This window comes from Merops nubicus, unplaced genomic scaffold (assembly GCF_000691845.1).
Source record: "Merops nubicus isolate BGI_N331 unplaced genomic scaffold, ASM69184v1 scaffold1906, whole genome shotgun sequence".
Lineage (NCBI taxonomy): Eukaryota > Metazoa > Chordata > Aves > Coraciiformes > Meropidae > Merops > Merops nubicus.
In genome coordinates, this window is record NW_008614152.1 from 1 (window position 1) to 25,756 (window position 25,756).

Consider the following 25,756-nt stretch of genomic DNA (forward strand, 5'->3'; position numbering starts at 1 on the left):
GTATTTGGCCTGGCAGCGGTTCATGCCGAGGTATGTGCCAAAGGGTTACAAATTAAAAGGTAGAAGGGAAGGCAGTGACAACATGATATGGTGAACAAACAGTCATGGCCTTTGGGAGTGAAGCTTAACTCTCTGTGGTGTTGCAGCTCTTTTCACCGGACTAATAAGAGGAAAATGTGCCAGGGAATTCTTTTAACATAGCCCCCATTGGTGTATGTGCAGGGGACTGCCTGGAGAGGTTTATGTTGGTACTTGGTTTGTCCATGTCCCAGCTGTGTCTCATGCAGCCAGGGGAAAGGTCAACAGCAGCACTTGCAGTTGTCATTCCAAAGCCCAAGCTTTCAAGTCCCCTGTGACCATCTCTAGCTTCACCATCGCAGACCAGCCACACTATCTTGCCCCAGCAACTGGCTGAGCTCTTGCTGGGCACATGGTGGTCCTGTGGTGTGACAGGGGTTCCAGTTGTGTGGAAGTGCTGCTGGGCAGCCTGTTCTTTAGCCTTGGTGATCAAGCCCAACCTCTGCATGATGATGGCCAGGTGCTGCCTTGCTCCTCTCATGGACATGTGCACCTGGCTCTAGAATGACCATGTACTTTTGGATCATTTTGATCCGCATTTGAATCATTTTGGTCTGTATTTCAGGTGCTTGCGGACGTTTAGCAGTTTTTTTCCAGGAAGCTTCTATTTTTTCATAGGTTTCTTTGCTCATCTTTGGTAGCCTGCATCCGACTGTGAGCCCTAGTGATGTGTGATTTCCAGGAATGCAGATTTTCAGAAAAAAAGTTTTTAAAGGTTTCAATATTCGGTCTGGTCTGCCTTCTGCATTCAAAAGAAAAAAAAAATAAAAAATCATACCATAAATCATGATAGATTTTGTATCTTGCAAGAGAAAAATTTGCTTTACTTGTGAGCTCCCAAAGATGTGACAGGCCTTGAAGAAAACATTGGCCTGTCACCTCCCTATTATCTGTGTAGCACAGTGGTTTTCATTACAGGGATCCATGCTGATCCGTCAGATAACCTGGAAGCAATAGAGAGGTAATTGCTGTGTGGTAATGACCACTGGCCTGTGATGCCCAGTCAACAAGGGTCATCTTACAAGCATGTAAAAACAGAGCTGGACAGCATCTGCCTGCTGGAGCTACACAAGGTCCAGAAAAGGGCCACAAAAATATTCAGAGGGCTGGAGCACCTCCCCTCTAAAGAAAGGCTGAGAGAGTTGGGATTGTTCAGCCTGGAGACGAGAAGGCTCCAGGGAGACTTTGCTGGGTGGCTGAGATGTTGTAGGGGAGCTGAAACACAGGAGTGCTCATCTGTGCACAAGGCCAAGTCATATTCAATAAACACTGACATAGTTTATGGTCGGAGGAGACACTGTTTGTGCTTTTTCAGACAAAATGTTTGTCTCTTGTGTAGTTACTGGATTTTACATTACTTTTGTGGATTTTTTTTTTAGTGTCATCATATACTAAAGGACAGATTGTGCTGTGATGCAGGGTGTGGACCCTGCTCGTTTGCAGGAAAGCTCCTAAACAGAGGCTCACAGAGAGCTGCTGGATGTGGACCTGACCCCCCCTGGAGTACCTCAGAGTCAGAGAGCCATTGGGAAGGTCTGTCAGAAACATGCTGTCTAGACCTGCAGAATCACACAAACATTAATCTTTAGCTGAGTGTGGATGAGGATCTTCAGGGGGATCATACTCTAGGACAGAATGAACAATTTGTCATTCCCCAGTCAGAAGCCAGTTCTTCATTCCTCCATGTGAAAGCAGAACTGTATTATTGCCTTATAAAATGTCCCTACTAAGAATGATTTCATGGGTTTATTGTTTTGGTCCCCAGCAGCTATCCTAATAAAGATAATAACAGCAAGTAGTTACTGTGCTTGGCAGATTACAACAACAGAAACGGGCTTTGCATGATCCTGAAGAAAACAGAGGATGGAGCTTCATTGTACTTTGTTGCCTAGCTCTGTTTTTTTCTTCTACTCTGAGGACTGCTGTTACATTCTTTACCCTTCACGCAATAGGGAATGCCTTGGGAAAAACATGTATCTGGCATATAGAGCTTACTTCACCTCTCCTTTCTGTCCTCACAAACTAGGTTTAAACAGGCTTTCTTTGGCTTCTAAATAATGAGTTAAAACATGCAACAAATTAGTGTAGCCTCCACAGAAAACATTTTGTGAGAATACTCTGAGAAGTGAGATATTATGCTCTTATTTCTGCTGAATCTGTTACTACAGTTGAGATCAGTTAAGTGGAATTAAACTCCCTCTCCTTCAGTTTTGAATAGTGATCCCATTCACACACAACCTGTATTGAAAGAGGTCAGAACTCTTCAGCTGAACTGCACCTGAAAATAAATATTTTACGGTCCAGAAAAAAATCTTCAGACCTAGCTGCACAGGTAACCCCACAGAAACAAGTGACTGAAGTCTGAGTCTTACTTGCTGCGTAAACTGAGTTTATTACACACATGTTTAAAGATCTTCTCTTAAAGTGTAATCTCATGGTAAACTTACCCTCAAATCATTAACCAAGCTTGGGCTGCTCAAGGACTGCTTTCTGCTGACACAAAGCAGTCAGTCATCCTCAGCACGAGTACTTTCACAAGGTAAGTCAATGTTGACTGTTGCCAAGTTGAGTTTGCCAAGGTAGAAGTAGCCTCTGGTCCTGCTTCCATATTACAAATGCAGAAAGCAGTAAGATGCTTTGTGTTTGAGTTCTTCCAGTTATCGGTCACCTGTTTCTTCCCATTTACTCTGTAGTCACCCTTAAAGGTTAAGAAACCTCCCCTTTCTTTAATGGAAACAAAGAACAATACTTGATTCACATTCATATTTCTAGACATTGTTTCCCAAGCATCAGATGCACTTGTTATAAATTGGCCAAAGATCTAAAACCGTGCTGATAAAAATGTTAAAACATACCCAAGAAAAGTAAAGAGTCCAAACCACAACACAGAACAAAACCACAGTGGTTTTATATGAAATGCTTGGAAGTGTTAATCTGATAAACTCTTCAGTGGGATCCAGTGTAACATTTTGCAGTACCTAAGTCTATGATTTACTTAAATTTACTGAAATTATAGTTGAAACACACGGCCACCATAAATTTTAATCTCTGCAGTACTTTCCTTGCCAATCAGGTAATGGCATGCTAAAATCATTCAGGTGGACATATAGTTCAGATTTTACTGTGGTGAGCTGCATGCACAAATTTGTTAACCTTTTGGTGTTAATGAAGGCCCACAGAAACAGTTTCCTTTATTTTCTTATTAAAAGATTGCATATTAAAAGCAAATTTAAAAAGTCCTAACCTTTTGTAGAACCTGTGACAGCAGCTTTAGCCCTTTAATTCATAGCTGGCTATTAAAACAAAATTGCAGCACAATACAGAGGATTTAAAGCAGGAATCAGAAGAAAAAGGCAGGCAGAAAAAGATCATTGGAGCAGGTCCAGAGGAGGGCCACAAAAATGACTAGAGGGCTGGAGCACCTCCCTTGGGAAAGGGCTGAGAGAGTTCAGGGAGACCTTACTGTGGCCTTACAATGCTTAAAGGGGCCTATAAGAAAGATGGGGGCTGTCTTTTTAGTCATGCCTGTTGTGACAGCAAAAGGGGTAATGGCCTTAAACTAATAAAGAATACATTTAGACTAGATCTAAGGAAGAAATTTATACAATGAGGATGGTGAATAGCTGAACCAGGTTATGCAGAGAGGTGGTAGATGCCCTGTCTCTGGAAACCTTTAAAGTCAGGTTGGATGGGGCTCTGGGCAACATGATCTAGTTGAAGATGTCTCTGCTCATTGCAGGTGTTTTGGACTAGAAGACCTTTAAAGGTCCCTTCCAAACCAAACCAAACCATTCTTCGATTTAATTTATAAATGCTGTTTCTTGAAGTCTGGGGTTTGAGCTTGATCCTTCTATTCAAGCATGGTGGTGGTGTAGACCTTTCAGCACTGTCTTGGTTTGTATTTCGTACTGGAGGATACTGAAGTTTGTACTGGTGCTGAACCATCTGTTTCTTAAAAATTGGGAATCCTAAAACACCAGGACACTGCGAATACTGCAATATAAAATGACAAGTTAGTGACAGTAGAAAAGCCTCTGGGCACACAGCAGCAAAACATCGCTGTTGGCTCTGAAAATCTATCGGTGTCAACCAGGGTACTCCCTCCCCACCCCCCTTGTCCCCACTGCACCCAAGTTCCAGCAAAATGACAGAGCAGATGTGGAAGCCTTGCTGTAGACAGAGAGAACAAAATTCATCCAAGGTTGCAAAGCCTTTGCTCACAAAGCCCAGGGCTCCTAGCCATTGACAAGTACAGGCTGGGGAGCCAGGGGGGCTTAGACACATCCTTCCAGTTACAAATGACTCTAAGGGTAAGCTCTGAATGGGACAGCTCCTTCTGGGCAGAAACACTGCAGTGTTTCACTTGTTAAAAAGGGGCAGCTGTAACACACCTCTGTCTTCAAGTTGACTGTCATTCATTTAGCAAAGCTGACGGCATTGGTGTCCTCACCCCTTTCCCTGTTCGTTACACTAACATCTAAAACTCACATTTACAGCACATTTAAAATAAGGACAGTCAAAAAATGACGTGCACGCTGTGTAGTTAGAACCTGAGAGCAAACCTCAGAGGGTAAATTCTTCTGTTCCTTTTTATTTTTAAAGTAAGTAACATCTAAAATAACTGCTAGCAAATGACTATGAAAAGAAAACATGAATGTAATTCTCCAGCCTGTGAATATTAGAAACAGCTAGAACTTTCAAAAAGGGTACTCCCCACACATACTAACCTATGCAAATGCATTTACCACTTCTGCCAAGGAGAATTTTCAGTAATTCCCATGGTGAATCTTGTCAAATGTCTTTGGCAAACAGTATTTCTGATTTCAACATCATATGAAAACAGAGTTTGAGCTGAACTCTCGTAATATTTGAGGAATGCATGAGAGCTACATTCTGAGTTCGCAGCGTGTATGTACTCCAGTTACTTTCCTTTTTGAAAAGCTTATAAGGTCAAAATAAAATACCCAGTGACTTAAGGACTAAGTGCACTGGGACTCTGTTCCCTAACTCACAAGAGGAATGATGAGTTGCTCTTCCAGTAGACAGAGGCCATTTCTGTATTCCTGCTCCTCATCCTAGAAGGGTTCTTTCAGTGTGATGTGGCTGACCCCTGCCACTCCACAGCCTGGCATTCCCAGACTCCCTGGTTGTGTGCTCTTTACTAGTGGTCATGGACAGACTTCCTCACTGGTGAGCTGGGTGATATTGAGGGGCACAGTGGGTTGCCTTCCCCATGCTCTGCCATGAGGTCATACCCTGTGTTACCATACAGCTCCTTTAGGTTATTTATATAAAACCTTTTCACAGTTGAACAATATTTACCTCTTCCCTGTCCTTAGAAGATCAAACCCCTCGTTGATTTTAGTGAAAGGAAGTGTGTGGGTGATTAATGGATCCAGAACAAATTTTTTCTTCATGTAGTCAGCAACCAGTTTAGGAACTGATTCTTTACTCTTCCAGCCTGAAAAAAACCCACAGACAATGGATAATGAAACATTAAATGCTTATGAAAATAGTTTAAACCCATAGCAGGTTAAATTTTTAGGTACACTTTCTGTAGCAGAAGAGCATGATGAAATGCTGCAGCACGTCTTTATGTAACACAGAGTGCTAGCAGGAGACATGGGGTGAAGCACAGCTAATCTACATATGACAAACCCGGGGAGTGCTTAACTAGTAGAACAACAAAAATTCGAATCTTTACAGAATCCAAACTTTCCCCCTCATTGAATATTGTTTCAACTTGTCTGTTGATATATCATCCACTAAATCACACATCATAGAAAATCTGGAGTGCTGACATCCATGTTCATAACTGAAAACTTGATTGCCTAGTCAAAATTTCTGACCAGGTGTCTCTTTTTGCATACAAGCAGTACTAAATAAAGCTGTCTTAAATAGTAGGATGGCCTTCCAAAAGAACTTGATTTGTCTCTGCTATTTTTTTCAGGTGTCTGTTAGACATCAGAGGAACTGTTTGTGAGTGAGAAAACCTGTTCCTGGAAATGAGTTTTCTGTAGCCTTCGGTTTTGTGTTGAGTGAGTGAGGGCTTGCTGCATGTAGGACTCTGCTGGGAGAGCTCAGAGTAGAGAAAGACCTGGAAGGAGCTGACAGCAGCTGGCAAGGGGCTGAGCTGGGGTCTGGCCTGTCTGGAATCAGATGGGTCTGACCTCGAATGTCCTTTAGGGTCCTGACTCTCCATCTCTTCCTCTCCTTATTTTCTTTTTCTCTCTCCTTTTTTTCTCATTTTTTCATCTCATTTTATTCTCTTTTCCCCATCTTTTTGTCTATTTTTTGTCTTTTTATCTCTTCCTTTCTCTTTCTCTGCCTGTTCTCTCCCCCTCCTTCCTCCCTCCTTCTCTGTTTTTCGCTCTTTTCTCTCACAATTAACTAACAATTCCCAGAGTTAATTCCCTTTGTGTTTCTTTGCCAGCAAAATAGCTATCAATGTTACTTCCAATAGGATAACTTAAGCAATGAATTTAAATACATCCTATTTAATTCAAGATCCGTTCTAATTTTCCCAAGCCAGTTAAACTGCATTTTTCGAAGTGTTTACCTCCAAAGACGGACCCTTTCCAGGTGCGACCGGTGAAGAGGAGCATGGGGTCAAAAGTGATCTCTTGTGTTGCGGGAGGCACTCCTACAATCACACTGACTCCGTAGTTGTACTGGCAACAGGCCAGGGCTGCAGCCTGCATTGGAAACAGAGGGACACCTCAGTACCAGGCATCACTTGCTGTCGGGCCACAGAAGTTTGAATTCCTTCTCCTCTCAGGGCTCAGCATGCGATTCAATTTTTGTAACTGAAAGCACATCAAAAAATTTCCGTTGTATCTGCTCACAGCATTGTACCTGTTGTCATGGGTTAGTTATGTCCTAGCTTTTTTCTCCTTCCCATTTTTGTCTTTAGTGATATGCCACTGTTGGAAAGCAGGCAGTGGGCTATGTGACACCTAGCCACCCTGTTTAGGTGGCTGTCACATAGCCTTCAATTACATTGAACTTGCCTTTTCTAAATTTTTGAGCATGCTTCAGTCCCTGCATCTCACTGGCAGATAGCTGGACTTAACAGGTTTAAAGTTAGCTCAGCGTTTTTGAGTGGCTCTCAGCTCCTCACCCTTGGTGCTTAGCAGGTTAGCAAAGAGAGAGCTAACAAGCTAATGCCTCATCTGACCACATCTTTCAGGTGAATACCATGGTTTCGGTACGGCCGATGACCTCAAAGGAGTAGTCCACACCCTGGCCAGTCATTTCTATCAACACCTCGTGAATAGGCTTCTTGAAGTCTTTGGGGTTGACACAGTCGGTGGCTCCCAGCTCCTTGGCCTTGGCAAACTTGTCGCTATTGATATCAATGCCAATGATGCGGGAAGCTCCAGCTGCTTTGCAGCCCATGACAACAGAGAGGCCGACTCCTCCAAGGCCAAAGATGGCACAGGTGGAGCCTGGTTCTACCTAGAATAGCCAAAGAAACAGCATACTGTTATGATCTAGGTAAAGAACAATGTATTTTCTTATTATCAGTGTTTTCACTTAAACCACTTCTTGTAATTTAGAGATTACCTGCTGAGAAGGAGTTTGCATATACCTACTAGTGCTGTGGCCAGCTATATTGTTATAAATCTACATGTGATTACGATAAATTGTCCCTGAAATACATTTCTGAGACCAGGTTTTCATTACATGTCTCAGCTTCATATTTAGAGACACATTTTTTGTATGATGTTTCCTGTTCCAGCGGTGTTAAGTTCTGCACTATCACTCCACTGGAGACAGTGACAGCTTTGCAAAAATCACATTCATATATTGCTACAAATCGTGAGTGTTGCATATATAGGCTTCCATGTATTCTAGACTCAAGCTGCAATAAAAAAAAAACCAGTTTTGTTGTAATATTTTTCTAGAGATGATACAGCTATGAGAAAGAACTTAATAGATGGTAATAAGTATTTCTACTGGATTTTGAACTGAAGACTTCTGTGTGCCTTAGAGACAGAGAAACTGAAGTAGGTGAAGAACTACTATCTTCTTTCCACCCTCATCTCAACAGAGGCTGTACCTCCTGGCTGCTGTGCTAGCGACACACTCGCAGGCCACACAATCCTGAACAGGCCCCGTACGATACCAGAAACAGCCACCGCAGCACTTACCTTGGCAGTCTGCACAGCAGCCCCATAACCAGTTGAAAATCCACAGCCAATTAGACAGACTTTTTCCAGAGGAGCAGCAGAATCAATTTTGGCTACAGCAGATTCATGCACTACTGTGTATTCAGTGAAGGTACTTGTAGCAGCAAAATGATGAATTACTTTTCCTTTACAGGTGAATCTACTGGTGCCATCAGGCATTAGTCCAACAGCTGAAGCAAGGCTGTTTGAAAGATGACCAGAAATAATGGCAAGTGAAATATGTTGTGTGTGATCAGTTTTGTATAAATAAAAATCAAATATGAATTATAGATAACCCAGGAAAACTCACTCATTTTTAATGCAGAGATTACCCTTGGTGCTTAAGCAGCTGCTGCACTCCCCACACTGTGGAACAAAGAGTGGAATAACCTTGTCTCCTAGAAATAAAATAGTAATGGTGTAGAGGGTTAAAAAAGGCAAACAAGAACCATGCAGGTAGAAACATGATGCAGATTTATTTAATCCCTAGGCAAATATTCACTAGGAGTGCAGTGTTGGTCTTGTTTTCTTCTCCTGCCCTTAGAAGATAAACCAACTCTCTCTATTATAAAGGACACAATTAGGGCAAAGTTATGACTATTGATTTCAATATGCCAAATTCCTGATTTCTTTCACAGAACTGAGTCTGAGCTATGTCATAAAGCCATGTTAGCTACTGACATTCCTGAAAGGACTCGTTCATCAGTTTATTGCATCTTCTACTTAAAAGGAAAATAGACAGAGAAACTGAGATAAAAATTGACATCCACTAGGACAGCAGATTAGGCTACCGAGATAACAGGGTTATAAATTGTGCATACAAAGAATGGGAAATGAAGCATCGATTTGCCAGCCCTCTTGAGTCTCTTTCCTATTTGCAGTCCTACTGCTGTTGCATTGAAGTAAAAATATGTAAAATATTCCTTAGAAGGCCATGACACACACAAGCTAAGATGACATCTCTAATTCTCTAGCACATCTCTAATCACATGAGCAACAAAGTAGCACATAGCTTCCCAGTGCGTTTTTTTTTTACTGCTATGCATTTTCCACAGCAAGATTTATAGTAAATCAGTAATAATCTCTAGCCAGGTAATGCCTAATACACATCAATTTGTGATTTGGCAGATCTAAAATGTAGCTAATGTTGAAAGTCAAGGGAAATCTTTGCTTTCCACTAAAAAATGGAAAATGGTTACAGAACATGAACTGTCCCCACTACTCCAACTCTCAGTTAACTTAGAACTGTGACATGGGTTCTTCTAAATCATTCTGCTAAAGAAACTTTGCACATCTTGAGGCCTTTTTTTAGAACGTGAAGGTGTAAATTAAGCAACAACTGAGAAAGGTGATATTGTGTGTGTGTGCTCAGCCCGGCTGTTTCAGCTCACTTGGAAACACACGGCAGCTAGGATTGGACAACAGAGTGACTTATGAACCCAGACATCAAAGAAAAAGCCATTAGAGCTGTCACTAAAATTTGCAAGATATTTATTTGGAGTTAAAGCAGAAATCTTTAATAAAACTTTTTCCTATCATACATAGAAACCTGCTTTGGACAAAGATGCTGGAAGTACGTCAGTGTTAAAAGTGAACTACTTTGGTACTGTAAGAAACTGCCTGGATAAAATTGGGTGTTTCTATGCAGCTTTTGTTCACTGTATAATTTATCTTAAAAATTTAGCTCTTGTTAGAATTTGTTAGGTCCCATAGCAGTGTATAGACATCCTGCCTCATCTTGCAGCAGCTGGAGGAAAATCAGCATCTTTCATTGACTTCTGTATCTACCCACTGTGGTTCCAAGAGAGTGTAGCAAGAGCAGCGGCTGGCCCAGGTGAGTGTCCTCAGAGTGATGCAGCCCTCAGAGAGTGGGGGTGACTCACCTGCTCTGCTGCAGCACACCAGCAAACCCTGCAGGATGGCTGGCACCCCAGTCCTGCCCCAGTGCTTTTAAAGTGAAGCAACTGAACACAGACCTAAGTTCTGGTCTACCGAAGTAAATGGATTATTTAGCTGTTAGGAGAACTAAAAGAAGGTGCTATGACATATTGTCTAGTGCTTTACTTTGCCTTATTCTTGAGAGAGATTAGCTGTGTAAACTAGAACCTGCAGCCAATACCTGATCTCCTATGACCAACGGTGAAGAATCTTTAATCCCATGAAAGGAAAAGCACTATGTAGGTGGAAAGCAAGCTGCCAAAACCAACAGAAATTGAATAGAACATCTGAAAATAAATCAATATTGGGAACACAGAAAGCTATAAATAGCATGTAATATCTTCTAAGGTATCCTTGAAAAAAACCAAAGTTGGAACATTTTCCTCTGCAATACAAGTACACATGCATGCAAGCATCTTTGACTTAAAGAGGAATCTGGAAACTCAGCACAGGGTTTGTGTTCACTGCTGTTTCATACCTGGCTTGACTGAAGTTACTCCCTGCCCAACACTCTCCACAACACCAGCTGCTTCATGCCCCAGAATTATTGGAAAAGGCATCACCAGTGCACCCATTACCACATGGTCATCAGAGCGGCAGATGCCTGTGGCCACAATCTGATTTAGAGGAAAGGGAAGAAAACTTCAGCATGAATACTTCATATATTCACAAGGAGGCACTTGCTTCCCACCAAAATCACCTACACATGCCATAAATCTAGAGGTAAACCACTTTTGGTTCTGTGATTCATGATTTTCATGGTCTCTATTAGCCTTTAATCTAATTATGATGTAATGTTATATATAATTACAATTATATACAAAAATTTAAGTTATACATAGTATTTTAAATCACATTTTGCCTTTTTTTTTTTGCAGGTAGCACAGCAGTATTTCTTTTGAAACATTCAGATATATCTTTGCAACTTTTATTCTGACAAATGGAGTTGTCAACCCCATGAAAGAGTTCTCCTCACTTGTATAACACTTGAAACTGCTCTAAAATGAAAACAGCTGCTGAATTCCACTGAAAAAGTCCCTGAAATGTAACAGATGCTCAATACCCAGTTAAATAAGGAAGATCCCAACCCTACTGAGCTATTTCCTAGCACAGATTCAAACAAAGTAAAAGATAATTTCTTGCTTCATGCTGTAGGAGATTCAATTTTTTGCCTTGCACTGTTGTTTTTTTCAGCCTGTTAGAAGCACAAGTGTCTTAGTAAACGAAAAACAAATCCTAGAAACCTTTTTTTTTTAAAAGAACCTCATGATCAAATTCCGGACTTGAAGCATGTTCCATAGGGAGGTCACTGAATAGTAACTGCTCACCTAGTTCATGTTTTCTGACTGGATCCTAAGAATCTATAGAAATAATATGACTAATAGCAAGATAGAATGCATGTCATAATAATTGTTTTAAATTGTATTTTTAGTACCTTTATGCGAACTTCATTTGCTTTTGGTGGGGCAACTTCCACTTCCTCAATAGAAAATGGTTTATTGGCTTCCCACATCACTGCTGCTTTGCATTTAATAACCTGCAGACAAAGAAAAAGGGATGGCACTTACATTTGTAGTTATCACACAGACACATTCTTACATTTCTACATGTGAAACTCCTGCTCATATGTGGAGGAGAGAGAAAAGTATAGGAAAAGAAAACCAACCCCAAAACACAACAAAAAAGCCAACAACAAAGCACAATGTAAGCCCATATTTCCCCCCACCAAGATAGGGTCTGACTTTGTTCATATTTCTGCAACAGGAAGATTTCAGCAACGTGTAACAGTCTCCCAGGATAACTGGATGCCTTATCCATCCTCATTGCTCTTCTCTGTTTATCACTTCCTCGGAGGATTAATTTTGCCATGTTGGGCTACCAGTGTGTATTTCTGACTTCTTGGAGATGGCACATTAAATAGAGCCCTGTATCAGGTTGTAATAAAGTCTGTATTGCCTAGAACTGCCTGTGTTGGGAACTGACAAAATTGCTAAAAATGGAATTCAGAGCCTAATACAGATTTAGTAATATTTTATTACAGCCCAAGTTCAGCCACGAGGTGATGGGTGAGAGGACACCTATGTGAAACAATGTAGCACTATGGAGAGATAATCTTGAAAAAGCAACAGTCCCTCTAGTACAAAATTATCTGTATTACTGTACCTTCCTTCTCAAAATGGATATTTAACTTTGGTGGGGTTATTCCCAATACCCAAGACAATATATATTTTTTTTTCTGTTAGCCTAATTTGTCCATGAGCTCCTTAGGCTTTGTCCAGGTGCTGACAGGCCTCTAGGCACCTCTGATCATCTGCTACTGAGAAAAGAATGTCCTCAGAAGAGAGAGGAGCATTGCCCACTCCTCTCCCAGGTTCTCAGACAGAGAGCAGCCCCAGTTCCCACCTCACAAGCTCAGTCCTAGTGTATCCAAAGGTATTGGGCCTCTCTGCCCTGTTCTTCCTTGGTGGTCTCTGCCCATCCCAGAGCTTTAAACAACTGCAGGCCCTGGAATATATGGGTGTCACCTTATGGGTGACACTACGAAGCCCTCAGTCCCTCTGTTAAGTCCTACTGAAAGCAAGCGTTCGGGTGGCGTTTTCTTGAGAGGGAAACAGAGATGTGTTGGGTCCATGCTGCAGGAGGTTTAGCACATGGGTAAGTATCCTGTGTGACTGGGACCCTGGGACTGGAACAGTTCAACACCAGTGTGCTGCAAATTCTCAGGGGAAAAAAGATAAAGCAACTTTTTAGTACCAAAGCTCTTGAAGTAGAAGTAATGTCTAATTATCAACAAATCGTCAACTGATAGCAAAGATAATAATTACTAGGAAATACTAAATACGTGACCCAAAGTAGCACATTTTCATCAGCCAGACCCAAAGTGGCAATGAGCAATCCTTTGAAAAGACTCAAGAGAGCTTTGCACTGAATTCAGCATTTCACATTGTTCTGGTTTGAGTTAGAACTAATTCTGTTCAGTGATTTTACTTTTCAGCCAAGTCTCTTCTAAGAAGCTACACTTTCTGAAGTTGAGAGCAGATTTTTGCAGACAGTGTCTTCTTCTGGAAGTAATAATGCTTGATGTTTATAGTTACTACCAAGGATAGGTATGCAGAGGGGATCTTGCTTATACTTGCTCCTGAGGAGATCAAGGTCACTGCTAAATCTGGGGTACCATACCAGGGGTACCATGAAGTAAAAGTTCATCCTTGCAGGGAGGAGCAGACAGGACAGGTGACCCTAAACTGACCAGCAAGGTATTCCATCCCATATACATCATGTTCAGCATAAAGCTGAGGGATCGTAAGGGTCACACTCTCTTCTTCAGTGGCCAGCATCCGAGGAGGACTCGGTCAGTTCTGTGTTTGATCCCAGTTTGTGCATTCCTGAATCCAGTTCCCATCTGCTGCTGTGTCCAGCCTGTGACTTCCCCAGTGCCTGACCCCAGCATCTGTGGTGATGGTGAGTAATCAGCATCGGGCGGGGAGGGGGCTGTGTTTGATATTGGTTTTGTACATAGTATCGTTTTCTTTGTTTTGTTTCATTAAAGCTGTTTTAGTTTCCCGTCCTTCGGTGTCTCTCATTTATTCCCTTTCTCTTCCCCCTTGGGAAGGGAGAGGGGTTAACAGAAAGTGTCTAGTGACAGAAATTTGCCTAGTGGCCAGCCCATCCCTAACCCAAGATAAATGTCAAATGCAAGGGTGATTAGTAAAATACTCAGAAGTGAGGCCAAAAATCACATCTTAAAGGGCCACACTTCCTAGGAAACTAACTTTAAAAAAAAGATTATATATTTACACTGTATCCCACGCAGCACAATAAAGATTACGCAACTTGCACTTGCGAAGCACATCTGTTTGTAAGAACAAAGGTAGCCAAGAACTGAGAATTACTGAGAACAAATAATCTTTCCTACAATTACACGTTGGTCAACTATGTATTGTTCTGATGGTTGAGTCCCTGTGACCTTCACCAACTGTAACAGGATCCCACAGACCCACCAAAAACACACTATCACCCATTTCATCTATTAAGTCAAGTGTTAGCTGGAGTCATAGGTTTGGGTTTTTTTCTGCTTGTGTGTTTTACCAGCCTTATAAGTTGATGCAGCAGGGAGAGCTTAGGTGTAGAAACACACCTTTTACAGAGCATAAGGATTATGCTGCTTGGTCACATAAACTTCACCATAACTCCGAGATGAACACAGTGAAAATAAGGCAGTTTAGTTACATCACATCACTTCATGACTGTGCTAAGTCCAAGGCTGGTTGGAGGACTGGACTTGGTGAATTTACCTGAAATAAATTATTGCCCTGAAGAACATAACAACCATTTCCTAGGAGACTACAGTGGCCTGCAAGTGAAGGCAGGTCTCCTGTACCATCTTCCTCCTAAACTCTCACCTGTACCACCAGGACTTACAGTGTCTCTGCAAATAAACCACATTTATAAATGCATTACTCAGCTGCAGCAAAGAAAATTTTCTAATAAAAACTTTTGCTTACTTTGCCTGCAGTGCTCATGCTGAACGGTGTCTCTGTTTCGAATCCTGCCACCCCTGATTTCTTGTGACAAGAATTCAGGCAGCTGCAAAGCACGCAGGTCCTGTCAGCACAAGTCCTGTCCCATACACTGGAAACCGTTCCTGTGAAGAGCTGCTGCAAGTGCACTGCTCTATCTTTTAGCCCAGCCTCCCACATCAGAGCCCCACCCCTTAATCAGCCAAAGCACTAAGAGGAAAATAAACAACTCGTCTGCTGAAAACTAACTCTTTACAGTGCTTTTGTCTTATCGATTCCTTTTTCATGCTCTTCCCTTCCCTTTTTGCATCTCAGCTATGGTTGCCCTCATCATCATGGGAAGAAAGTAAACACCCTGGCTGGAAGCTGTCCCCTCTCTCCACCTCCCTGGGAGGCTGCCCTCCAAGCCCACTGCTCTCAGTGGCATTGTTGGTGCAAAGAGAAAAAGGGAGAGTGGCTTTTGAATTTACAGCAGCAGGGACACAGTGAGAACATGAAGGCTTTGCTGAATGGCTTTGGTGACACTCCTAAGAACCCAGCTGATCTATTAAAAGATGCCACTGTGCAAGCTGCTTAAGAACCGTGCATTGACTTGTTGCAGCCATACCTGCTCCTGATCCCTTATTTTTACAGTTTGGCTACTGATTAATCTGTAGGAATGGCTTTCAGTGAACAGTGACCAAATATCATGTGCAAAGTGACCAAGTACCATGTGCTGATGGGAAAAGAAAAATCAGTAAGTCAGCAAGAAGGGCTGCAAGAGACTGTGTGCTCCTTACCACATGCAGCAACCTGCTCGATTAGGGAGTGATTGCCTAACCTCTGGGTCCAGGAACACCTACAGGCGCAGCCCTCAGGGCTGCTTACACACCCCTCCGGGCACACCTACCTTCCCTGGCACAACATCCTGGTGCAAGGGGTTGGGTGGAGGTCAGCACTGCATGCTTTTGATGTGCATTTCAAGCCTCATTTATTTTCAAATTATGCCCAGCATTATGAAATCAGGATTTTTGCCTTCAGAAACAAGCAAAAAAGAGATAAAACACTGCACGTAACCTGACTCGTATTCCTGAGAAGAGCACTGCCTCAGGTTTACTTGTATGGCTGCAATTAATTTAAGAAGGGGTATGGGAAGAGGAAGCAGAGAGAAATGCAGTAGGTGTGTGTAACCTCAGGCACATCCTTCAGGGACAGAAGAAAGTTCTTATGGCATCAGAGATGCAACTCCAGCCTGCTGGGGATGCAAGCTGTGTTTTGTCAGGGCTGGAAAACAGGGGCCAAGAGCTCCTGCTAAACAATTTCAAAGACCCACAGACCAAAAAAGAGAGTCTGGCCTGAGGCTTCCTACAGAAAAAGGCTAACAGAGTTCACAGATGGTGAACCTGTCTCCGTCTTGGGAATGGCAAACCTCAGGATATTCATACATACTCTCTGCTCTGCTCTTTTAAAACTAAGCTACTCTCCCCATTCCTCCCAAGACCTTTCATAGAATCAAAGAATCGTTTACACTGGAAAAGACCTTTAAGGTCATTGGGCCCAACCATTAACCCAGCATGGCCAAGTCTGCCACTAAACCATATCCCAAAGCACCTCATCTACACATCTTTTAAATGGCATTTTCTTCCCAGGGATTGTGACTTCGCCACTTCCCTGGGCAGCCTGTTCCAGTGCCTGATAACCCTTTCTATGAAGAAGTTTTTCAAAATATCTAGTATAAATCTCCCTTGGTGCAACTTGAGGCCATTTTCTCTTGTCCTATCACTTGTTAACTTGGCAGAAGAGACTGGCACGCACCTCGTTACAGCCTCCTTTCAGGTAGTTGTAGAGAGCAATAAGGTCTCTCCTTTTCTTCAGACTAAACAGCCCCAAGTCCCTCAGCCATTCCTCATAAGACTTGTTCTATAAACCCTTCATCAGCTTCACTGCCCTTCCTTGGACACGCTCCAGCACCTCAATGTCCTTCTTGTAGTGAGGGGCCCAAAACTGAACACAGTATTCAAGGTGCAGCCTCATCGGTGCCAAGTACAGGATCACTATTGCATGGAGAGATGGATAAATTTGGTAAGAGGTTAATCCCCTTGTGTTCTAGCCAGTCCTCAGAGATTAGAGGAGCTGGGGGTGGCTGGACTCATCTCTTAGCCAATTATTGCTGTGACTGTAGGCCCAACATCAGATGCATGAACAGCCTGTCTACTGTAGGTGTGGCTGCATTCAAAAGAAGCTGTCAGGTGCACGAACAGCACGGGTTACTCATATGCAGCATACACAAGATTCTGTAAGATTGCAAGCAATAAATGCACTAAGCTGCAGACCAGCTCTACAGCTTGGCATAGCTGAGATGGAAATCTTCTCGAAGGCCCTCCTTCTGAGAGGACAAACCCGTTGGTCTGTCCCTATGATGTGATGTTATGTACTTGTTATGTGCTGTTGCGCAAAGGGCGGGGGTGGGACTGTGGTCAAGCCATCATTCCTTGTGGTCAGCCTTCAGCAGCTGCACAAAATATTTGGAATTTTTGAACATTCCTTGGTCTTGGCATAACTTCTGCGAGAAGCAGAGAACTGCTGCAACAAGCAGAAGAACGGGACCGCACAGCCTCCATCTCACTTCACACTCCTCGTTGGTGCCATCACAATGCAAACCACTGGATCTTCACCCCAGTTCCACGTCTGGCCTGGTCACCAGGCGTTCATCAGCAATATTGAGCTTTGCAATTTCCCACTGCTTTGTGCTTCCAACACCTTGTCCTGCTGGCCACACTATTTCTGATACAAGGCAGGATGCTCTTGGCCACCTGAGCACACTGCTGGTTCATATTCATCTGGCTGTTGACCAGCACCCCCAGGTCCTTTTCCACCAGGCAACTTTCCAGCCGGGAGGGGATGCAACATACAAATGGGCTTGTAATCGAGGGGTGGACTTGACTATTGATGTCAATGCACAGATTTGTCATGAGTGTCAAACGCACCACAATCAAAGAAGCTAAGTGGCTTTTTTTTGGTATAGAGGATGATGGCTGAACTACCAGTGTGGGGAAGCCTGGCAGACTGATTACCTCACACTACCACGGACCCACCATGGCAAGCAGCATGTGTTTACAATGGTGGAAGCAACTACTACATGGTTGGAATCATACCCTGTGACCCATGCCACTACCTAGAACTCGACCTTGGACCTTGAAAAGCAAGTTTCATGGTGACACAGCACCCCAGAAAGAATTGAATCATATGATGGGACACATTTCCAAAAGGACCTCATAGACACCTGGGCCAAGAATGGCACAGACTGGGTGTATCCCATCCCCTGCTGTGCACCAGCCTCTGGGAAAACTGAATGGTACAGTGGACTCTTAGGGACTACACTGAGCGCAGTGGGTGCTGGGACATGCAAGCACTGGGATACACATTTAGCAGAAGCCACTTGCCTAGTTAACAGTAGACAATCTGCCAGTCAAGTTGGCCCTGCCCAATCAAAACTCCTGTGCACTGTGGAAGAAGAGAAGATCCCCATACTAGATATAAAGAACTTGTTGGGAAAAATCAGTCTGGGTTATTCCCTCCTCAGGAAAGGGTAAATTTCTTCATGGGATTCTTTTTGCCTAAGGACTTGGGTGCACTTGGTGGGTAATGCAGAAGGATGGGGGAGTCAAATGTGTACCTCAAGGGGATTTAATCCTGGGTGAAAATAACCCATGAGTTGAGTTGCATGTTACAGGAATTGCTATAAGAAGAAAACCTTGATGCTAGTCAGGCTAGGAGCAAGGGGAGGAGGTCATTGTAATGTCGAACCTTGTAACTTGGCCCAAAGGCACCAGGGGTGTAGATTGCAATGGATATACTCTTAAATTCTGGTAACTCATGATTTGCATTGCATGTTGTAGGAATTACTATAGCAAGAACCACCTGAGCCAGTGAAGGACAAGTCTTACAAGAAGCAGTGCAAGTGCAGCAACAATCTGACCTGAGCTGGATTAGGTGCCCAATAACTCTGTACAACACACCACCTCTCCTGTCCTGTGTTACCACCCTACCACATGGAGCCTAAGGTCATATACTAAATTAACTCAATGGACATTTTGTGGCAAAAGCCTTATGCACAAATAAAGCAAAACCAAGGAATTAATTCTGGAGCCCAGAGCTGAATCTTCTGTGTTTATCAAGTTCTGAAGAGTAAGAAGTCACTCATAAAAAAGTAACTCAGAAATTGCTATCACACAGTAGAAAGAAACGCTGAATTTTCAACTTAAAGACCTTCCAGAAGGCTAAAATTATATTTAGTTATTTACATTTTAATAGCTAAATCACTCTGAAAAGAAACATGTATGTACCTTGGTAAGCTTAAAAATAAATATGAACCATGTAGATGCAAGAAAAAGCTATTTTAGGAAATGCTTAAGTACTAGCTACAGCTAATATGCATTTGTAGAGCAGAATGTACAGTTGCCACTAAAAACTGTTATGCATAACTGCCCTTAAAAGCTTTTTTCTGTGAAGAGAAGTCCCTTGAGCTGTGATTCTAATATTCTCCTGTCAAACTGTGTCAGGTTCGGTGCAGAAGTCGTCATTTTCTTTATGTTAAAAGAAGGCTGTTTCAGAAACCACTAGCACTCTGTACCTGGACTGGACTTTGTGCATTGATTCAGGGAAGCGAGGCAAAGCTGCTCAGCTCTGGTAGGAGTGTGGAGTGGGGAGCAGGCTGTACTGCCTGTGAAGTGCAAGTAAAGAAGAATCATAGACTCACCATGGTTGGAAAGGACCTCTAGGATCATCAGTTCCAACCTTCCTCCCAAGATTTCCCCAACCACTAGACCATAGTCTCAAGTGCTACATCTACAACACCTCCAGGGATGGTGACCCCACCACCTCCCTGGCCAGACCATTCCAGTGCCTCACCACTCTTCTCAGTGAAGAAATTCCACCTTCCACTACAAACGTCTGTAGTCCAAAACTGTAGCTATGGCTACAATCTGCTGAGCAATGGTCCATGTTTCATGCCCTTTGCCCAAGTTACACTGACTAGGTAAACATGACCTGGATTTGTATGACCAGGCATGCAACTGCTTCCAACTTCTTTTCTCTGCAAGCTCACCAGCCATTAGCAGCTCCAGCATGTTCTTTGTCTTCTGCTTCTGCTACTAATTTTCACTGGGATTTGCTAAGGTAAATAAATCACTGGAGAGAACATATTAGCTCCACGTGTTCAGTTGGACAAAGTGAGACAAGAAGCTGATAAAGGAATTACATGTCATATTTTAATTGTGTTAGAAGGATTACAATATGTAGCTAAGCATAAAGAAAAGCTCTCCTTATAGTAAACTGCCCTAAAGGAGGAGAGGATGGGGTCTAGAGACCAGTTAAGCATTTTTGGGTGAGTATTGGAGCAAAGCTGAGCCTGAGGGCCCGTGTGAGCAATTTGTAAAGGGGCGGCTCTGTAGCGTCCCTGTGGGCCAGGGCTGCTGTGCACATCCAGGGCTCAGCATTTTGAGCAGTCTGTCAGAACATTGCAGATAAAGCAGCTTCTGCAACAGGGTTACACAAGTCGGCTTGTGCTTCGCTGGCACCATGTGCAGCCCTTTTTCTTGCCACCTTCTTCCTAAAGACCATGTCACCTACCTCTGCACAGGCTGCAGACAGCAGCCCAGTGTTCCCAGTTGCAGGTACTTGCTCTGGCCAAAGGAGATGGTTTTCAGATTGGCCTCAGCTCCATTCCCTGAGAAAAGTCTTTCATGGACTTGATGTGCATATAGCTGAAAAGATCAGGAGAGTTTTGAGATGTAAGGAAGCATGAAAGGATCCAAGAAGAGACCAGTAAGGAAAAAGGGATGGGAACTTTAGACAAAGGGAGGAAAGTAGAAAGATAACTGCCAAAGAATAGTCTAGGAGATCAATAATTCATTCTGATACAGGTTTTTCCAGGAAGTCCAAGTCATAAGGTCTTACCTCCTGAGGCTTTGTAGAACTGCCAGCCCATTACAGGAAAGCAAGTCACATTGTTGTGGACGTATTTTGACAGAGAGTACACAGGATGTGTCTTCTACCTCGAAGGCCTTCCTGGGAGAACTCAGAAGGGTTTTTACACACATTGTTTTAGTGTTGACATTCTGTGTAACACTACCAATCTTCTAATTGCACCACACCTCTCAACTTCTCAACTCCACATGATGTATCCTCTGTGACAGTGGTATTGCCTACACTTTCCCAGAGGTGCCCAGCCTTCTGCTCTGTTGGAGGTCTTTAGCAGTCATTCCACTCTCAGGTCAGAGATGAATGTGTATATGGGTGTGCAGGGAGTCAGGGAGCAGAGGTGGTCTTGGGTGTAGTGATCATTTTTGATTCTCAGGGAAGTAAGGAAGGGGGTCAGCAGAACTGCCACCTTGGACTTGCAGAGAGCAGCCTTGGGCCTATTTATGGGACTAGTTGGCAGAGTCCCTTGGGAGGCAGTTCTGAAGGGCAAAGGGGTCCAGGAAGGCTGGATATTCTTCAAGATGAAAATCTTGAAGGCACAGGAGAAGGCCAAAAGACATGTCCCAAAAGACAAGCCAGTTGGGAAGAAGACTGGCCTGGCTGAACAGGGAGCTTTGACTGGAACTCAGGTTAAAAACGGAGTTTATGATCTTTGGAGGAAGGGGCAGGCAACTCAGGAGGACTACAAGGCTGTTGTGAGGTTATGAAGGGAGAAAATCAGAAAGGACAAAGCCCAGGTAGAACTTAATCTGGCTTCTGCTGTAAAAGATAATAAAAAAATATTTCTTTAAATACATTAACAGGAAAAGGAGAGCTAAGGAGAATCTCCTTTACTAGAGGAAGAGGGAACAGGTCATAAAAGATGAGAAGAATGCTGAGGTACTGAATGCCTTCTTTGCCTTGGTCATTAATAATAAACCCGGTTGTTCTTGGGGTACCCTGAGCTGGAAGACAGGGATGAGGAGCACAATGAAGCCCCCATAATCCAAGAGAAAACAGTTAGTGACCTGCTGCACCATCTAGACACACACAGTTCTATGGGGCCAGATGGGATCCATCCAAAGGTACTGAGGGAGCTGGTGGAAATGCTCACCAAGCCACTTTCCATCATTTACCAGTCGTCCTGCATCATGGCAAAGTGTGCATCAGCAGCCTGACAGTTCCCATAAAGCATCAGCATCATGTGTCTATTGACTTTCAGCTAACTATGCTCTTAAATAGTTGACACTGATCTTTCTCTGAGCTTCCAACAGGGAGGGCTGGGTTATTCAGCAGTTTCAGAAAAGGGACTGATGTCAGTAGGTAACAGTAGTTCAAAGGCAATCCCAATAGCCCTAGGCTGAACTTCAGAGTATTTTCTTTTTCAGTTCCTTGGCAGTTCTGAGGTGCAAAGAGCAGGTACAGACGGTCTCCCAGCAGCAGCTGGCAGTCAAACTGCCCCAAGACTGCCCTAACTTCGGTGCTGACACAGGCTTTTGGAATAACTGGTTGGTGTGGATCACCTTGGCTAGCCCCACCCCTATGAAGCATGCATGCTGGCTTCCTCTGCAGAAAACACCATCAGTGGCTAACCTCTTGACCAAAAGCCCCTAAGAGGGAGGTATTCAGAGAGGCTCTTTCCCAATCAGATAATTCAGATGCCTCCTGTAGAAACTAGATTTCTGCAGAAAACTTTGTCTGGGCACAGATAGCAAAAGAGGTACATTGCTTGGAGATGGTGCGGCGTCATCCTCTTGGAGGTCTGTAAGACCTGGTTCAACACACCTGCTACAGCTGATCTTCCCTAGAGACAGCAGGGTGAAGCACTGAATTTCCTGCCTATTTTTCCACAGTTTTGTTACCTATCTACCCGTGAAGCTGGGATTCAAAGAAGGCTCTTTGTTTAAAAAATGCCTGAGGGCACTGCATGTAAATTCTTATTTCTGTTACCATAGAATCCTTTAGGTTGGAAGGGACCTCCAAGATCATCAAGTCCAACCATTGAGCCATTAGGGCTCCAAAGTCCTCTGCTAAAACAGATCAGAATCTGTCAGAGTTGGAAGGGACCACAAGGATCATCCCGTTCCAACACCTCTGCCATGAGCAGGGACCCCTCCCACTAGACCAGGCTGCCCAGAGCCTCATCCAGCCTGGCCTTAAAGACCCCCAGGGATGGGACCTCAACCACCTCCCTGGGCAACCCATTCCAGGGTCTCACCACTCTCATGGGGAAGAACTTCTTCCTCAGGCCCAGCCTGAATCTGCCCTCTTCCAGCTTTGCCCCATTCCCCCTAGTCCTGTTGTTGCTCGATATCCTAAAAAGTCCCTTCCCAGCTTTCTTGTAGGCCCCCCTAAGATACTGGAAGGCCACAATAAGGTCACCTTGGAGCCTTCTCTTCTCCAGACTGAACAGCCCCAACTCTCTCAGTCTGTCCTCGTAGGAGAGCTGCTCCAGCCCTCGGATCATTCTCGTGTCCCTTCTCTGGACACACTCCAGCAGGTCCACGTCCCTCTTGTAATGGGGGCTCCAGAACTGGATGCAGTACTCCAGGTGGGGTCTCAGCAGAGCAGAGTAGAGGGGGAGAATCACCTCCCTCGACCTGCTGGCCACACTTCTCTTTGCCTATTACAAAACAACACAGGGATTGACACCTGCTTCTGGTGCGATGCTTTAATGGGCCCCACCTGAAATATGCAAGCATGTCCACCTTGAAATTCTGGAGAACAATGCAGCCAGGCCTGTAGAGTGCAAACGAGCAATACCTGTGCTTTCTTAAATAACACCCCACAAGCTAGAACACCAGAGTGACACCCAGTGCTATGACTTGCATACAATATCTAAGTCCAAAATGCAAAAAAAATCAGGCATACATGTAGTGCCCTCCAAAACCAGCGGTATGTGCTGCCTGTAGAGCTCTGTTGGCTTTCCTTTCCAGTCCCACCTCACCTTTTCTGTGTGCATCACTCTACTGGGGAGGTGAAGGAAGCTTTATGCCCACCACCAGCATACCTTTGGATCGAAAATGCAATTATGGTTGTCAGATATCGGTAAGATAAACAGGTGGAAATAAAAAGCTTGGGGAAGCAAAGGAATTTACTGCCTTATTTTAGCCCAAAATCAGAACTGGGGGGCACTTAACCACTAAATAAATATCCCTACTTATTACATAATCCTATCTGGCATTATTAAACATACTGAGTCCATCCCAGAAAGGAGTGATAAAACAATGGAATTAATCCATGAATTCCAGCAGGTTCTCAATCGATAGGAAGCACAGATAATAACTGACTTGCAAGGTCTTCAATTGGCAGTTCGAGAAGGGATTCAGATCTTAAAACATTACAGCAGCCCACCCCTCCCCCCCCCAGCAGCCTGGAGATATTTGAACAGAGACATTTCTCAAATTGGCTTTTACCTACCATTTCTGTTTGGTTTGTCATTATTTGCTTACAGTTGTTATTTACTGTCCCAGGCTCTTCTGCCTGCAAACTGATTTTGACATGCACCTGCCACGAATGCAATCAAAACCAGTATTTCTTTGGCCTGACGAACATCTGGCACTGAGGAAGTTACCTTTGCATCCCCACAATAGGATCCTGAGTACTCCTTTCTGTATCACTATAGAGCTGGAGCTGAGAATCTCAGGAATGGGGACAACAAAGTGGCTCATGGTTTTACTTTACTGTAGCTCTTTATGTAGGTCAGAGTCCTTTGAATTGCATAAGAAATTGCACAGGACTGCTACCACGACTGTAGCTAAAGCTGCTTTCTCTATAACCTATTTTTTTCATCAAAAAGTTGGATGCCACTTTGGAGCAGATATTGTGTCTCTTCAGCTTTGACTCCAAGTCTTTCAGAAGCACCTTCCCACAGACACAAAGACAGCCATTCCCAAGAACTACTGCTTTAAGGAACATTAACAAGTCTTGAAACCAAAGGAAACTGTTGGAATCAATCAGCAACCCAGACTTTGTTCCATTATCTTTCACCAAGACTTTTCTCAGTAACTCCCAAAGCATTTCCAGCCAGCCTTCCCTTTCAAGATTTCAGCTGCTGTTTGATCCAAAGGGGAAACAAGTCTGTAATGCTCTGCTCTGTCTGCCTCTGTCTTTCTTGGCTTCTGAGTTCTAGCTGGGTGCTGGAGCATCTTCACTAGAAGAAATAGGGATCAGCTCTGGGAAAAGTGTGAAAAGGCAAAGTGCCAGAATTACTGGCAGATACCTTCATAATACTTTATCCTTTCACCTTCCACCGTAGTCAACAGGCTGAGGTGAATGAGGGAACCGTACAGTACCCAAACCTCACAGAACACCTAACTTGCACACTAACACTACTGCCCTTCACCTGATTCCATCCATTCTCCCCTTCTCCTTTCAGATTTGTCATCATTTCTTTATTGTATGAATTGTTGTCTTGCAGCATCAGCAGTAGCACCTCTCCACTGGCATCCTAGCCATGGAGTTAGACTGAATTTTCGAGTCAGTGAATCCCCTCTGCAAAGCTGCAGTACGTTGGATAAAGGTCTGCAGCTTGCACTCTGTTCTGTGGGCAGACAGTCCTGGACCCCAGGAAGCCATTTTGCTGTCAGCTTACTCAAACATTACCTGAACGGCAGTAGGAAAGATTCTGCCTTGCTGCCCCTTCCACATCGTTTCAATTTCTTGAATTCCTCCTTCCACCAACTCCCCACTCGCTCTTACATGTAGCAAAGAAGCAGGGATTTTCTGTTAACTCTGCCTCCCTTGTGCTCTTTCCCCAACCATAGACACAGAGGATTTTGAGAAATTAGATCCACAATTTCATGCCAATCTTGTTGGCTTTATTTAAAAAGAATTGATAATAGCTCTTATCCTCCTCCTTGTTCCGAAGATGGTTTGTTTGCAAAACCAACAAAAAGCTAAATGAGTACAGCAGTCACTCGCAGGTACAACGTCCTGAACTAGTTGCACCTGGAGACCACAAGCTAATGGACTGCTATGGCCCCCTAGTGGGGCTAAAAGCATGGACTACAGTCCACCACCGCAGGCAGGGAAAAGCAGTCTCAATAGTTGTGCTGTCTGGAACATGAGCAGTGTAAGTAGGGAAGAAAGAGCCTGTGAAACCAACAT

General features: G+C 43.6%; 1 protein-coding gene across 3 annotated transcripts; it reads right to left on the bottom strand.

Moving 5' to 3' along the window:
- Positions 1–4,037: 4,037 nt before the first annotated feature.
- On the bottom strand, positions 4,038–20,949 carry LOC103774682 (alcohol dehydrogenase 1). Of its 3 annotated transcripts, none has more exons than XM_008942103.1 (9): positions 14,693–14,806; positions 11,623–11,724; positions 10,666–10,804; positions 8,560–8,647; positions 8,232–8,451; positions 7,276–7,536; positions 6,638–6,773; positions 5,401–5,539; positions 4,038–4,071 (listed from the first exon to the last, which is right to left on the bottom strand). In XM_008942103.1, the coding sequence occupies exons 1-9, from the start codon at positions 14,708–14,710 to the stop codon at positions 4,047–4,049; spliced, it is 1,128 nt and encodes a 375-aa protein (XP_008940351.1). In that variant the 5' UTR covers positions 14,711–14,806; the 3' UTR covers positions 4,038–4,046. The 3 variants fall into 3 exon arrangements, with proteins under 3 accessions (XP_008940351.1, XP_008940350.1, XP_008940352.1); XM_008942102.1 differs by lacking the exon at positions 14,693–14,806 and adding an exon at positions 20,899–20,949 and having other exon boundaries at positions 4,047–4,071; positions 7,276–7,532; positions 8,228–8,451; XM_008942104.1 differs by having other exon boundaries at positions 4,047–4,071; positions 7,276–7,532; positions 8,228–8,451; positions 14,693–14,710.
- Between the last annotated feature and the right edge of the window lie 4,807 nt (positions 20,950–25,756).

Coding starts and splice junctions, on each gene's coding strand:
- LOC103774682 (XM_008942102.1), bottom strand. CDS start 20,949: ATGACTGCTAAAGACCTCCAACAGAGCAGAAGGCTGGGCACCTCTGGG. Junction 5,540..6,637: donor GAAAGGGTCCGTCTTTGGAG/GTAAACACTTCG, acceptor GGTTTTTTTCAG/GCTGGAAGAGTAAAGAATCA. Junction 4,072..5,400: donor CTTCTAAGGACAGGGAAGAG/GTAAATATTGTT, acceptor TTTATATTGCAG/TATTCGCAGTGTCCTGGTGT.